Source organism: Populus alba, chromosome 6, assembly GCF_005239225.2.
Source record: "Populus alba chromosome 6, ASM523922v2, whole genome shotgun sequence".
In the NCBI taxonomy this organism is placed as follows: Eukaryota; Viridiplantae; Streptophyta; class Magnoliopsida; order Malpighiales; family Salicaceae; genus Populus; species Populus alba.
The window spans coordinates 7560460-7575430 of record NC_133289.1 but is presented as its reverse complement, the minus strand read 5'-3'; the positions used below and the strand labels follow the sequence as shown (position 1 = coordinate 7575430).

At 34.1% G+C, this 14971-nt stretch overlaps 2 protein-coding genes across 3 annotated transcripts; one reads left to right on the top strand and one right to left on the bottom strand.

The window, feature by feature from the left end:
* The first annotated feature begins 426 nt into the window (after nt 1-426).
* On the top strand, nt 427-6653 carry LOC118048486 (transcription factor LHW). Of its 2 annotated transcripts, XM_035058180.2 has the most exons (11): nt 427-1289; nt 1999-2205; nt 2477-2570; nt 2655-2696; nt 2907-2966; nt 3383-4294; nt 4370-4543; nt 4639-4740; nt 5948-6094; nt 6176-6301; nt 6390-6653. In XM_035058180.2, exons 1-11 carry the CDS (start codon nt 1192-1194, stop codon nt 6477-6479), a joined length of 2052 nt encoding a protein of 683 aa, XP_034914071.1. In that variant the 5' UTR covers nt 427-1191; the 3' UTR covers nt 6480-6653. The 2 variants fall into 2 exon arrangements, with proteins under 2 accessions (XP_034914071.1, XP_034914070.1); XM_035058179.2 differs by having other exon boundaries at nt 428-1289; nt 3383-4543.
* A 4432-nt stretch (nt 6654-11085) lies between these two features.
* On the bottom strand, nt 11086-13384 carry LOC118048487 (tropinone reductase homolog). Its single transcript, XM_035058181.2, has 5 exons — nt 13229-13384; nt 12893-13100; nt 12590-12806; nt 12374-12507; nt 11086-11461 (listed from the first exon to the last, which is right to left on the bottom strand). Exons 1-5 carry the CDS (start codon nt 13315-13317, stop codon nt 11282-11284), a joined length of 828 nt encoding a protein of 275 aa, XP_034914072.1. The 5' UTR covers nt 13318-13384; the 3' UTR covers nt 11086-11281.
* Between the last annotated feature and the right edge of the window lie 1587 nt (nt 13385-14971).

The window sequence follows — 14971 nt, the reverse complement described above, 5'->3', positions numbered from 1 at the left end:
GAAAAGCTCAAGATAGATCGAAACAAACTATTTTATTGATAAATTAGTTATTTAATTGTTGACTTCCCTCATCCTCCTCCTCCTCCTCCTCCTCCTCCTCCTCCTCATTATTATTATTATTATTATTATTATTATTATTAGGGTTAAGTATAAATTAGTCCTAATAAATTAACAAATTAATTCTTTTGATTTTATATTTTTATGTTTTATTTTTTTACCTATTCTACATATTTTTTTAGAAATAGAATAAAAGGGAAAAAACAAAGCAAGCGAGATAGAAATTAAAAATTATTATTATTATTATTGCATTTCGTCTGCAAAGAATCCATCCATCCTAGCGGTGGGCCTGGAATCCTCACGTATCCAAAGTAAATAAATTCCGACATCGTGGATAAATCTAATGTAGAAAAGCAGAGGGGGAGGGGGACACAAACAAAAGTGACGATGTAACCAGTTACCGGTGGGGGAGGTAGTAAGTAGTAAACACTCTATTTAAAGTCAGCTTTAATGGAGGCAACACACTTCATTCATTGCTTTTGTTTCGAGTGGAAAAGCATTTCATAAAAAAAGCATTTTGCCCTCCCATGTCTCTCTCTCTCTCCGTCTCCACCCAACACCATTATGGAATCCACCGAATTTGAACCTCTCTAACTCTTCTCTCGGATTCTCCAATTCTGTCGTCTTCTCCTACCCTTATACATAAACAGATATCTGGTAACCAATCAGCTGATCTTTCGTTGTTTTATTTTTTTTGGGCAGTGGATCTTGCTTCAGCCCTGCTTCTTCCATTCCTTCAATTTCAGGCAATTTGAAGAACCAGAGAGTGTTGCTTTCGTTTGATTGCAGTAAATTTCATGGAATACTGGAACAGAAAAACTGTTGAAATCAAGCCCATCTCTTTATTTTGTGTTGTTTGAGTGTTGTGATTATAACAGATTGCGTAAGAAATAGTTTGTAATTGGGAGCGAGGGAGGGAGAGAAAGGGGGTTAAGGTTTAATGTTAGAAATGAGATTTTTACTACTTAATTTGACAGGGCCACCGATAAAACGAAGAGCAGGTTTGAGGATAAAACAAGCCGGACGAGGGTCTTATCGGGGCAGTTAGTGAAGGGTTTTAGGGATAGAAATAATTATTTGGCTAGAAATTGTTGTATGTAGTAAAGATTTGTGTTTTTGTCGAAAAGTCAACAGATGGGAACTACTGATCTGAGACAGCTGTTGGAGAGTCTTTGCAATAATTCAGACTGGAAATATGCTGTTCTTTGGAAGATGAGATATGGGAGCCCAATGTAAGTTGTTGTTGCCAAACCCATTTTCTTCATCAGATGTTTTATTTGACTATATGTTGTTTTAATTCTATGGCTGTTTTTTCTGTTCTTGAATTTATGGGTTGTAATTTGTTGTAAAACTGTAAGATAAATCTGTAAATATCTTCTTGTTTCTCTTTTAATATATTGGAAACGGTTAACATGAATTTGATGTTTTGATGGATTTCAATTATGTGACTGGTTGGAAGGACTTTGTTGACATATGCAGAATCAAATGTCTGAACTAGAATGAATTACCATTGAATATTTTCTAATAGCTCGGGAGTTAGTTAGTGGATGCATATATGGCTACGATGTTTTAATTCATGCCTGCTAATCAGAACATTTCTAAGAGCTGTCCCATCATATTTGGGTTGATCTTTTCGAATGTTTTATTTTGGTTTCTACAGTCAGGGTATCCTCGGGCCAACTTTGGTTCAAGGAGACTAAGTCCCTCCTTAGTCAGGTTTTAGGCAGGCCTTCTACATGGTGTATTCATAAGAAATTTCTTAAGGAAAGTGTTTCGGCTGTAAAATCCCTGGTTATTAATTGCTCCACAATCTTGCCATAATAAATTTTACTGGAATAGACATGCATGTTTGATTCTATGTCTGCCAATGTATGTAGTCTAGTATCATTTGAAACATAACAACTGATTACGTGAAGTTAAATATCTTCATTTCTGTGTCAGGATTTTGACTTGGGAAGATGGGTATTTTGATTGCTCAAAACCACGAGAACCTTTGCAAACTATATCCTCAGATGTTTACTGCAATGGTGGAAATGATCTAGTTTCTTCCCTCCGCGATGCAAGTGCGTCTAATGCTAACTTTGGGGGACATCAAATCGAACTTGTCATGGCTGAAATGTGGCAGCTTCAGTATCCCTTAGGAGAGGGGTATAATCCCATGCTTGACTCATCTAATTCAATATAACATGCTTTTTTTTTTTCCCTCTCTGTTTTTCCAAACTCGTTTCAGTAGACCGTTTGCAATTATGTACTTCACGAATCTAAAATTAGAGGACTGTATAATTTGTCTGTTGTTTACTTCTTCCAATCTCATATATTTACTTAAGAGATAATTTGCGACTTAAAAAGCAAGGTTTTATGCATGTCATTGAAAAGTTTGAAAAGAGCATAATTGATTTTGGATCCAAAAATTTTTCAGGGTTGTTGGTGAAGTGGCATATACAGGGGACCATTTCTGGCTTTCGTTCAACAATATTTTTTCTTGTGAAATGAGCAAGAATTTAGTTCCTGAGGTGAGATAGATAATCAAAATACCTAAATTTGTTTATATTCAGAAATTAACAGAACCTAAAAAATGGAATTCTTTCCACTGGCAGTTTCCAGAAGAATGGCTACTTCAGTTTGCATCAGGTATCAAGGTAATTTAATTCTGAATTCTATTAACAATAGATCATCATATTCAGTTTGTTGATTCCTCCATATTCATGTGCGTGCTTGCGTGTGCGTGTTAGAGAGAGAGATTTTGGCACTGCTTACGCATGCTGGAAGTTGGTTGTGAACATTTAAAATTTATCATAGTCCCCCTTCAAATGGATAATGTCAGTTGTGAATATGTGATTCATGTGCAGACTATCTTGCTGGTGCCTGTACTTCCACATGGAGTTTTGCAGCTTGGATCATTTGACGAGGTATGTGTTTTTTTATCTTTATTGCACTCATATTCTGTTGAGGTATTTTACTATTTGAATTTGGTTACTATAAAGGTGTGAAAAGTTATTTTTACCGCTGTCATCATTATGCACTAGAAATGGACATGGTAATTATTGTTAGGCAGTTTCTACAGTTGTGGATAACCTGTCAAGTTATTCAAAGGGATTTAATTGTGTAATTTATTAATCTGCTTATGATATCATTTTTCTCCCTATAAAAAATAATGGATGCCGGATCCTGGATGTCAGAATGAGGTCATCAGTGTCCTATGTGCATGTATACATGTATGCATGCATGATAGCGGGTATCTACGAGCATGTGTGTGTTCAAAGCATGCATCTGCCTTGCTTTGTTTCATCTCCTGTAAGGATTTATTTTCCTCTCCTGTTCTCAGGTTGCTGAAAATATTCAAATAGTTGCCTATATTAAAGGTAGATTCAATGATCTCCACAGTACTAGAGAAAATGCAGTTCCTCTCACTTTAAAAGGGGAGTTTAAAGCTCAGTCTACACTAATCTCTTGTCCTGTTGAGCAATTAAATGCAACTTCAGCTATTTCCATTAGCCAAGTGAAAAGTGAAGATTCAAATTATTCAATACCTGTCAATAGTGTCAAGCTACATAAAGATGAGCAACCAGAAGTTTTCAAATGTGAAAGCAAAAATAATAGTCCTTTGCCTATCTTTGCTGATGTGTCCCCTCCAAGTGAATCTCTAAGTGCCAGGCAACCGGGGATGGTTGAGAGTAAGATATTTGAACTCTCTTATCTGATGGATGAATTGCAAGCATATTCTGACTGTAATGAGTACAATGTGGGATGGTTTGGAGAACCCTTGGATGGGATGATGAATACTTATCCTGCTTCAGATATGGTAGAGCATTCATTTGGAGGCATGGATGCCAATGATGTGTATCATAAAAATAGACAGAATTTTCTTAGCTTTCCCAAAGGCAGCGAGTTGCATAAAGTACTTGGACCACCTTTTTTGAGCCAGACCAATGAAAAGACATGGGAACCATCTTTATTGGTGGAGGATAGTTGCAAGAGCTCAAATTTCATCTTCAGCGAAGATCACAGTGCAAGAATTGAGCCTTCTTTGTTTGCTAGAGAAGGTGAGGTCGAGTTTCTGCTGGAACCAGTGGCTGGCAATTCATATAGCAGTTCAGATAATGCGTCTTCTAACAGATCCCATAGTTTGAAGTCATCTGAAAGATTGTCAGGACACCTTCTTGCTACTTCTCAAAACCAATTTCAAACAAGAACCTTGGTGGAGAATGATTTGGCACCATGGAGCCATCTAGCATCTGTATGTATTTCTGGAAGTGGAAATACTGATACTACAGCTGCTTTAGATAGCATGATGAGTACAATTTTTGACCAGGAACAACAGGAAAAGGATCAAAGTTACAAGCACCCTTGGAAAGGCCAGAAGATGTCAAACAATGCCAGAAGAAGGGCCAGACCCGGTGAAAACCAAAAGCCAAGGCCAAGGGATAGGCAGCTGATCCAGGACCGGGTAAAGGAGCTTAGGGAGCTTGTCCCAAATGGTTCAAAGGTGAGGTTTCTTGGGTTTCTGTGTACTTCAGAATTATCTCACATGTTTTTCATATTCTGTATATAAGTTTGCTTGGTGTGGTGTGGTAAATGCAGTGTAGCATTGATGGCCTCTTGGATCAAACCATAAAGCACATGCAGTATTTAAGAAGTGTGACTGACCAGGCCGAGAAATTGAGGCAGTGGGTGCATCAAGAGGTATGTGAAGTCACTTCAGGTCTCATAGATGCTTCATGTCGATCAGTCTCCTGGCAATGCATTGGTTTTGCCAGTCAAATTACTTGCACCAATTATTACCATTAAATGTGCTATTTTTTCCGTTGTTTTTGTGTGGAGAAAACCATTAGATGTGTTATTGAGCTGTAATCAACTTGAGAATAATTGGTGGTCCAGGAGTTTTGTTCCATCCTTTGACTTTCTGAGTTCAATTCTTGGAGCTAGCATTCAAGGAATTTATTCACCTAGAAGCACCAGATCGATGTTTAAAATTACCTGGGGAGATGATTTAGTATTGGTTGATGTGCAAGCTGGCTTAAGGATACCCTTGGCATTCAAACTAAAAGAAAAGAAAAAACTTGGGACATTCATAAGATAGCATCCTACTGCTGCAAGCTTAGTTGGTCAACATTGTAAAGGAGAATGATTTAAGTTTTCTCATCCCAGAAAATAGGGAAAAGGAAAATCGCAGAGCAATAGATCACTTCATCCAAATTGGTCTAGTCATATTCAGTGTAGATGAAATATTATTAATGGTGTTCTTTTAGTTTATGGACAGCATTGGCTACATACTCAAAATTACTTAGAGAAAAGTTGTTCTGAAACCAGGAGAGAGATTTCCTGGATTTGGACAAATTGATACTGATCTGGAGCATGGTCTTTCAAAGTCGGTAGAAGTTTGAAGTTCAAATGAGCAAATGGCTCCGATTAGAGGTGGAGAAAGCCTCAAACACCCATTTATGCACCTCAAAGCTGTGTATTATAATCGAGTTAGGTCATAAGTAGGCAATGCACAATTTCTTTTTAGGTATTCAATAGATTAAACTAAATTAACCCATACCTAGAATGTCAGCTACGAGCATCCATTGAAATCTATTGACAATATGATGCATCCCATGGACCTGATCCTTGTTTGACTAGGTCAGGTCTTGTTGGACCAGGATGAGTATTTCAATATAGTTTGTGCAAAATAACAAAGGCCAGTGAAGTCTGATGACAGTGCATGATGATGAAGCAGTTAGTTTGGGTCCGAACTCAGTTGAAAAAAAATGAAAATTAATATCAAACGCAACATACCATGCTAACAGGGAAAAACAGCTATTAATAAAAAAGAGAACTCACTGCAGTGATTAGGTTACTCTGTATCGTGCAACTGAAATTCACTATAATTGAACTGACATGCGTACAGGTTGCTGATCGCAAGAACTGCAGATTGTCTGAAAACAATGTGAATATCGAAAGTGGGAAAAGCTGGGCCTTTGAATTTGGAAATGATCTACAGATATGTCCTATTGTTGTGGAAGACCTTGCATACCCAGGACACCTCCTCATAGAGGTAGGTCCTGCAATTTTAAATTTTCTAACAACGGAAACTTTGTATGCTTTACAAGGATTTGCTAACTAGCAGCTGCTGCAGATGCTTTGCAATGATCGTGGCGTTTTCTTGGAGATAGCTCGGGTGATCCGCAGTCTAGATTTGACCATCCTGAAGGGCGTGATGGAAAGTCGATTAAGCAACACATGGGCTCATTTCATTGTTGAGGTAATTGGATTCTAATAAAATCATTCCTGACATCATGTGCATATGTAACAATTGCCAACATTATTTAAACATCTGCAAATGTACTCAGGCTTGCAAAGGTTTCCATAGACTGGACATATTCTGGCCGCTGATGCAGCTTTTGCAGAGGAAAAGGAGTTCTATATCTGGCAAGATTTGATGCATCCTTGGCCCGTTAGATGAGATTTTATTAGAAAACCTGGATATGAGGGGCAGTTGTGTTTCTCATCAAACTAAAGTCCTTTGTATTTTAAAATACGTAATTCGAACTGCTGTTGTATTATTACAAGGAGTGATGGTTTGTGTACAAATGAAGAGAGCTTGTTCTTGCAAATGTAATGCTTCGTTAGAGCTGAATTAATTCTGAGAAAGGGGAACGTAGAAGCATGCTCGCATGTTATGTACATTGTACATGAAACGTGAAATGTCACATCTATTCAAAGCAAACTTGCTTAGAAAAGGAAAGTCACAATAAAGGAAAATGATCCAGGCAAAGGAACCTAGCAAAAACTGCCAACTTTCCACCTGTTTCGACAAACCTAGGATTTCAGGGGTGTTTGAGTTAGCAATAACGTGAGCCACCAGCCACACGCAACACTTTTTGGTCGGCAACCTTCGATGGGAACTTAGAAAGGAATGTTACGATCCATTGAATCACCCGCGCAAAGCTGTACGTAACCAATATAACAAATTCCTACGATGTCAGCTTAAGGTATGCATATACCACCGCAATTTCTATCACGAAACACAGAACAGTAGTACCTGGCCGTGCTTGTTCCATCCCCAGGAAAATACTTGGCCATCCTCTTTGAAAATCGCCGAGAGAGAGAGAGAGAGAGAGAGAGAGAGAGAGAGAGCAGAGTCAGCACGTGCTTCAGAGCGTAAAAACAAAGCTCATGATATATGCATACAGCTACAAACAATAGGCCATGCTGGTTTCATTGTTGCATCATCATGGAACTTTATCAGATAAAGGATTCCTCCAATTCAAGTGAAAAGAATAGGAAAAAGCACTATCAATGCTTTGCTGATGGAACTGTGTGGCTACATCTATAAGCTCCTACCAATCACATGAATGTCTTTCACTAATTACGTGCCAGTTTACTAGATAGAATTTCTAGTGCGGTTGCTTTCTAATAAAAATCTTAATCCCCTCATCAGCATAGAGCACTGAAAAAGGAACTCTCGTGGACGATTCCAATATTGACTTGTACCTGTTAGAATAGCACTGTGTCAAGCTCCCCATGAAACCATCTTCGCCTGCTTACTCTCCAGATATGGAGCATCCAAAAGTCTTGGTATACTCTGAGATAGACTTGCAAATGCCTCAGTTGCTAATGAATTTCTTTCAATTGAATTAGTCAATACGTAAACTTTGTATGATCACAAACAAAACACTACTCAGGCAAGTTTGTTAACAGCAGCATAAAACTGCGATGTCAGTTGCATACCTCACCCTGGTCAGATCCAGTTCCCAGATGTCCAAACTGATTCCCACTAAATGCATACACACGACCATCAATGGCGATGCACAAAGTGTGCCATAGGCCACATGAATGAATGTGTTTGGAAAAGTAAAAATGGGTGAATATTGGTTAGTTTTAGGATAGATAACACGGTTAAGACTTGAATTAAAGAGATGGAAAACAAAATTTTGAACTTTAAGGTCAGCCATGCTTAGGGATTTTTAGGGGTTATAATATTTGGAGGAAATGCTAAATTATGCATATTGGTTATAGTTTGGGATGTCTATGACTTGTTATAGGGTTAAATTAGGAAAATGAAAAACCAAATATGGAGAAATTGAATTGTTTTGTGGCCGGTCATGTTGGGAAATTGGGAGATTGAGTAAATGTATTTAATTTTGGTATTTTAATGATGTTAGACATGTTTAGGTTTGATTAAAAATGAGTAAATGTGGATTTTTAAAAGAAATTACATGTTATGGTTATGTGTTGTAATATAAAAAAAATAATATAATTATGTAAATTTGATAATTGAGACAATGTTATATTATGTTTTAAATTGAATGTCTTGATGATAGAATTTATTTGATTTGGATAAGAATAACGTGCAATAATTGTAAAATGTAGTAGGATTTTAAGATGTTGATTAATTTTTTGGAATGCTTTTAAATTAAATTGTTTGCGGTTTTATTTATTGATATATATTTGTAGGTAATAAAATTTTAGGTTTGTCTCTTATATGTAAGAAGTATTACTAATTTTTTTAAAATAGGATGTAATGATAATATTATTATTTTTTTATATTTTAATTTCTTTATATGATAAAGAGAATGTCATTGGACAATAATATGGATACAAGGGGTGCTGGTTCTTCTAGCAGCACTTTTATGATGACCATAATTGTTAGTTGTTGACCATGATTAGGCACATTAAGCACATGCACTCTTTCTTGACACAAGCTTGTTGAGTGCAAGTATGATCGTCAGAGAGAGAATTTTTTTTAGTAGGATGTATATATTGGGAAGTAAATTTCTTTGAAAGTCTGTCCATAATATGTAAGTTTGTTTTTTTTCTTGCATGATAAAAAAAAAACAACAATAAATAATTTCTTAATAATTAATTTCAATGAACAAATAAAATTTTAGATTTACAAATATGGAGGCTACTCGCACGAATGAAATCATAGATGAAAATATCATTTTTTTAGTGGAGTTAGGTTTCCAAAAATCTTGAATAAAAGCATATGATTGATGTTTGGTTTAGAAAGTTTAAGGTTAGTATATAATAAATAATTTTTTTTTAATTCAATTAGTTTTTTAAATTTTAACAAACAAATTATTTTATGAAATTGACTGTAAAGAAAATTTTTATAAAAAAATTCATATTTTTATGAAAAACTACGGGGCAAATAAGTCTTTTTAAAGAAATAAAAAATAATAAAAACAAAAAAGTATGCACACGTCAGCAAATGGCCACCGCTCACCCTGTTTTTTATTTGTTTATTTTTTAATTTTATCCCCTCAACATTTTATTTCAATTATTTTTCTTTATATAATTTTGGTCCTCATTCTTTTATTTGCTCTTCTTTTATTCCTTTTCTTAGTTTTTTTTTTTCTTTCTAATTTACTAAGGATAAAAATTGATATTGGTCAAAAAATAGCCTTTTTCCATGTTTACTATCACAAGGTGTATAAATCTACAATTTAGTACTTCAGTTTTAAATTTTTTAAGTTTAGTCCCTTATGTTTTAAAATGTTCATTTAGGTCTCAAATTCATTTGTTTTGCATTATAATTTTTGAAACTCGACAAGGACCGAATTTTAACTACAAATAATTTGATTTTGGTGTTTGGAAATTCATATTTGATAGGGGAATTTAATAAAGGTTGTTTTCACTTTCAATTAGGGGTAAGCAAAAAAACTGAAAAATCAATTAAACCGAGAAAATAAAAAAAAAATAACCGAAAAAACTGAACCGTGAAAAAAAACCGATTAAAATTTTGAAAAAACCAACCGATTCGGTTCGGTTCGGTTGCGGTTTTATAAGCCTGAAAATAAAAAAATCCAAACCGAACCCAATTAAAAAAACTAAGACAAACCGGAAAAAAAACCTAGCCAAACTGATTTGAAGCGGTTTTTGTCCAAAAAACCAAACCAAAACTGGTTTTTGAACCGGTTTTAGTTTGGTTTTTATTTTTTATTTTTTAAATTTCAGTTTGGTTAGTTTTTTTTAATAAAAATCAAATCAAACAAAAAATAATGACCTCTATTTTTAATGATATCAGAAAAAAATAAAATTAAAGATCAAAAAATGTTTTCTATTTAATTTGATTTTATATTTTTGAGAGCGATTTAAATATATTTTATTGTTAGAAATGGAGTTACGGTGGTTCATGTAATTTTATTTTCATGTTTTGGGGGGTTAATAAATCCCTAAAATCTAGGTTTTTAGAGTCTAAGAACATAGAACATGATTTTCCAGTCACTGTAACCTCCTCTAGTTATCAAAGAAAAAGACCGACAAAAATTATGCATCATTTTGTGGGCAACAAATCATTTGTCAAGTTTGAAAAAAACAACAAACAAACAATTGGGTCCACCCTTTAAGAAAAAAATAAGGAAATAGACGTGGGAGTTTGGGTTTCCAGTTAAATAATTATTGAATTATGCCATTATTTTTCAATATTATATTAACAATTAATTTCTTAATATGTATATTATGGAGCTAATATGTATACTTTTTTAAATGCCTAAGAGATATCTACTTGTAGAATTTTTATTGTATTTTTTTTAATATTAGTTTTTTTATATCTTTTTAATATATTCACATCAACATTATCAATTCATCATTTATTATTTTGTTTTATTAAAACTTGTTATCAATGTCATGATAAGTTTTTTATTTTTAAATAGAACTTCTTTATTAAAAATATATTTTATAAAAAAACCCCGGTCCCATCAATAAGGAAATAAAGATTTGATTAAAGAAATACTTCTCTTATATAAGAATTATTTCAAATAGTTAGAGTTTTTTTGGATACTGATTTTAATTTCTTATAGAATAAAAATTCAAAGAGCCCGACATCATAATATAAAAAATCATCATATGTATCTATATTTTTAATTTTTCACTTTATTCTTTATTTAATATTAACAATTTTTTTATGGTTTATTAGTCCCTTCAATTTTCATTATATTTCATTCAACACATTTATTAACTTTTCAACTCTCAATTAAATTTGTTTATGATAAAAAAAAATACATTCACAATACCAACATATTCTTCTCTTACACTGAAAAATAATTTGAAATCCCGCACCCAGCTTAGTGCGAGTTGTTGGCTAGTTCTTGTATTAAACAACTTATTGAACAACATGAAACAGTACTATTTTTTTTAAGAACAACAACACCAAGACCAACAACATAAAACAGTGTTTTTTTAAAACAAAAACAACACCAACAACATAAAAGACTGTCCTCCGTTGTCCAGAAGATGGTCAAAAACCATTAGCAGTATATCCACCATTGGCGGTATATCCACCGTCAACAGAAATAATCTGCCCGGAGATATACGAGGCAGTAGGGAGGCACAGAAATGCCACTAGAGATGATATCTCATAAGGCTCCCCTAAGCGGCTGATGGGAGTTTGAGAGACAACCCGACTCATACCAGCTCGCTGCCATGGACAAAAAAAAACAATGATGTTATGGGATCATATAACATTACTTGAAATTGAAAGACTAATAAATGGATTCAAGCTTCTTTGAATTTCAAGTGTTTGAGAATTGGTTCTTCAATTAAAAAGTTGAAATTGTCTTCGTGTGATTTTGGTCCATTAAAATTAGATTTTTCATTTAGATTTTATGGGGTTGTGTCCATTAAATAATGGATTTTTGTCCGTGAAACTCACAAATTGATGTATTAACGTTTTTTTAATCTTTTAAATGAATTTGCATAAAATAAAATAAAATAAAAATATATGTATAAAATCCATGAAAAATAAATAAAAAATAAAACTTCCAATAAAAACTTGAAAAGAAAGTGGGTCCTTCTGTTATTATAAAAATAAAATAATAATTATTTTTGTTTTTGTGTGGAGTTTTACAGTTTTTATGAAAAAAAAAACTTAATTATTATTTTTCATGAATAATTCTTAGTGCTTTTTAAATCTTTTTCTGTTCAAAAATCAAATTAATTCATGAATTTCACATGTGAAAATCCGTTAATAAATGGATGGAATCCTACAAAATCTAATAGAAGAATACAGTTTCAAATGGATCAAATTAAGTTACAAGAGGTCAATTACTGACTCTTCTAGTTGGGAACATATTCTCAAATAACTTAAATGGATCAAAAGTTTCGATCAATTTATACAAATTCAAATATTTTTATATGTAGACAGGAAATTTTCAATAAGAAAATTATGCAGCCAAAAGCTTAAATTGTACAAGTTTGAGTAAAAATCCAAGCATGTTGAGAGGTTTAATTCTTGAACTAAATTTGCAGTACAAGCAACACAAAAATTTCAGACACATTAGAAACTTTAGGGAACTCTGGGGGAAACCCATGCAGAACACAAACTAATTACCTGTTCACTTGCACTTTTAGCAAGACTAGCATCCAAAAGAGGAGTTTTGATGATCCATGGCGACACTGCATTAGCTCGGATTTTGTCACGTGCCCACTCACACGCTAAGCTCTTGGTCAACTGATTAAGTGCTCCTGGAATTAAACTACAACCTTCTGAGAAAAAAGAAAAAAAAAATTGACATGAGAACTGCGGCAGATACATAGAGATCCTCACCTTTAGACGCTCCATAGAAGGAAAGTGTAGGTAAGGCTACAACAGCGGCAACAGAGGAAATAAACACAATGCTTCCATTTCCTGATGCTTTTAAAAGAGGGTGTGCAAGCTGACAAAGGTGATAAGAAGCCTCAACATTTGTACCCAAAGTATTTGCCATATCCTCCGCAGTGACTTTTGTGCAGTTCTTGCTTACAACTGCTGCAGCGTTGTTCACCTAAGCAATATTTATGAAGACTTGTTAATTTTCAATATCAAAATCAAATTAGAGACAGCCTCAAATTTGTGGGGAGAAGAACATACAAGGATATTAAGTTTTCCTTGAAAGGTAGATGAGACTTTCTCTATTAGTTTGTCTCTTTGGGTTCGGGATGAGACATCACATACTGATCCAGTCACCCTAAAACCTTTGCTTTCCCATTCTCTTATGCATTCATCAAGCTTTGTCTCGTTACGAGAACAAGTGTGGACTGCAGCTCCAAACCCTGCTAGTTCTTCTACTATTGCAAACCTGTACAACTCACGGACAACAGAAGAAGAAGAACATTCAAGTCTCTGTTTAGTGAAGCGTTGGTGTACGGGCGTGGTAAGAAGAAAATTTGAAGAAAAAAGGAAAAAGAAAAAGCTAGCATCATCAACCCTATGCCTCGTGTTCCGCCAGTGACAAGAGCAGTCATTCCTTTGAGAGACCATCTGCTTTCTCTGCTGCTGACCTCTGCTTCTGCCATGCTTATTTTCGCAATTTCCTGCTGAGACTAGTAGGATGAAGATCATCTTTATAAGCCAATGAAGCTGCAGCTGCCAAGCTTACTTGTAATTTAATTTGTCGAGGAAAAAAAAAAATGCTTTCTTGTATTAGAAGCTATCCTAGTCAAGAATTTCTGAATTTACACGACATAAACTATTGGTGAATGCCAATCGATTACGCACGCCACGCCATCTTTATCAGTATCGATTGCATGCATGATAGAGCGGGCAAGATTTCTTTACAGCAATTTTAGCCACCCCGTGTATGGTGGTTGGGCTGTCTTTAACTATCATTCTTACAGCATTACTATTGGAAGACATTTCTTCATGCACAGCACGGTTCGAATTTTTTAATTCAATTTTAAAGTCTATGGCAGTAGAAGTCTTCTTTTGCAGTGAAGATACACAAGCAAGAACAATGCCTTCTTATTTTAATGGCGTTATTTCGGACTACTAGACGCAAAAGTCTAGTCCTCCAATTTGTGTTTTTGTCTCTCCCTGCAACAGTTTAATGGAATATGACATCACCAATTTCTTTGCCAATTTGTGAAACCCAATTCAAGCCCTCTACTTTTTTTTTTGTTATTGTGCTTAAGATAGACATTTTGTGAATTCATGGATTCATTGGGTGTTTTAGTTTTCCTCTCGTAAATCTAGCAAGGGAGAAGAACAAATTAATTAAAGTACTATATTTTTGTTAAGGAACTTACATACAATTTAATTCTGTATTTTAATTAAAACAATTTACTATAGTTTCAATTGGATTTGTATTCTTAAGTTTTATCAACATGAATTTGTATCCTTAAGTGTTATTAACATTAAGAAAAATGAGATGAAGAGAGAAGAGTGAGGGAAAGGATGAAGAAGGGAGAGAGAGGGAAAAGAAATTAATATCTCCTATGTGTATTTGTATTTGTGCTATATTATTTATCAGGATATTTTTTTTTTTATTTAGATTTTGAATTGATCAAAGATGTAAACTATAATTCTATTTCATAATATTAACTTTTAATTTAATGTTTGAATATTCTATGATGCATCAGCGAAATCAATCTCAATATATAAAAAACTATGTCAGTATAACTATTAAGGATGAAATAGTAAAAAAATAAAGTTAAATAACTGAATTGGGAAAAATCGAAGGAACTCAGAAAAAACCTATGAAAATATGACATAAGTAATTGTCCAGGTAAAAGTCATAGTGTAATAAGAAAAATTGACAGGGCTAGCCCTAAAACCAATGGACTCAACCTCCACTATTCAAATTAAGACACAGCACCATAAAATTTCTCCTTGAAGAGCACCAGGGTCTATGGCTTTTGGCATCTTATCTTGTTCTAATTATTGCGCAAACTTTTTCGAGCAACTACTTCACAACATAATCAAGCAAATAAGATCCTTAAGAACATAATCAAGCAAAGATCATCAATTTAGAGGAAGTGATTAGTGACCATTATCTACGGTAGCTCTACTCAAGATTATTTTCACACCTTGCTTGATTTGGCTTCATATTTTGTTCTTAATTTGTGTTATTTATATTACAACATGTAATTAATTAGAAAAAAAAGGAGAAAGGCTGGCTACTTCACACAAGTTTTTCAATGCCATGAAGCTAGGGGAATATAGATGCAGAAG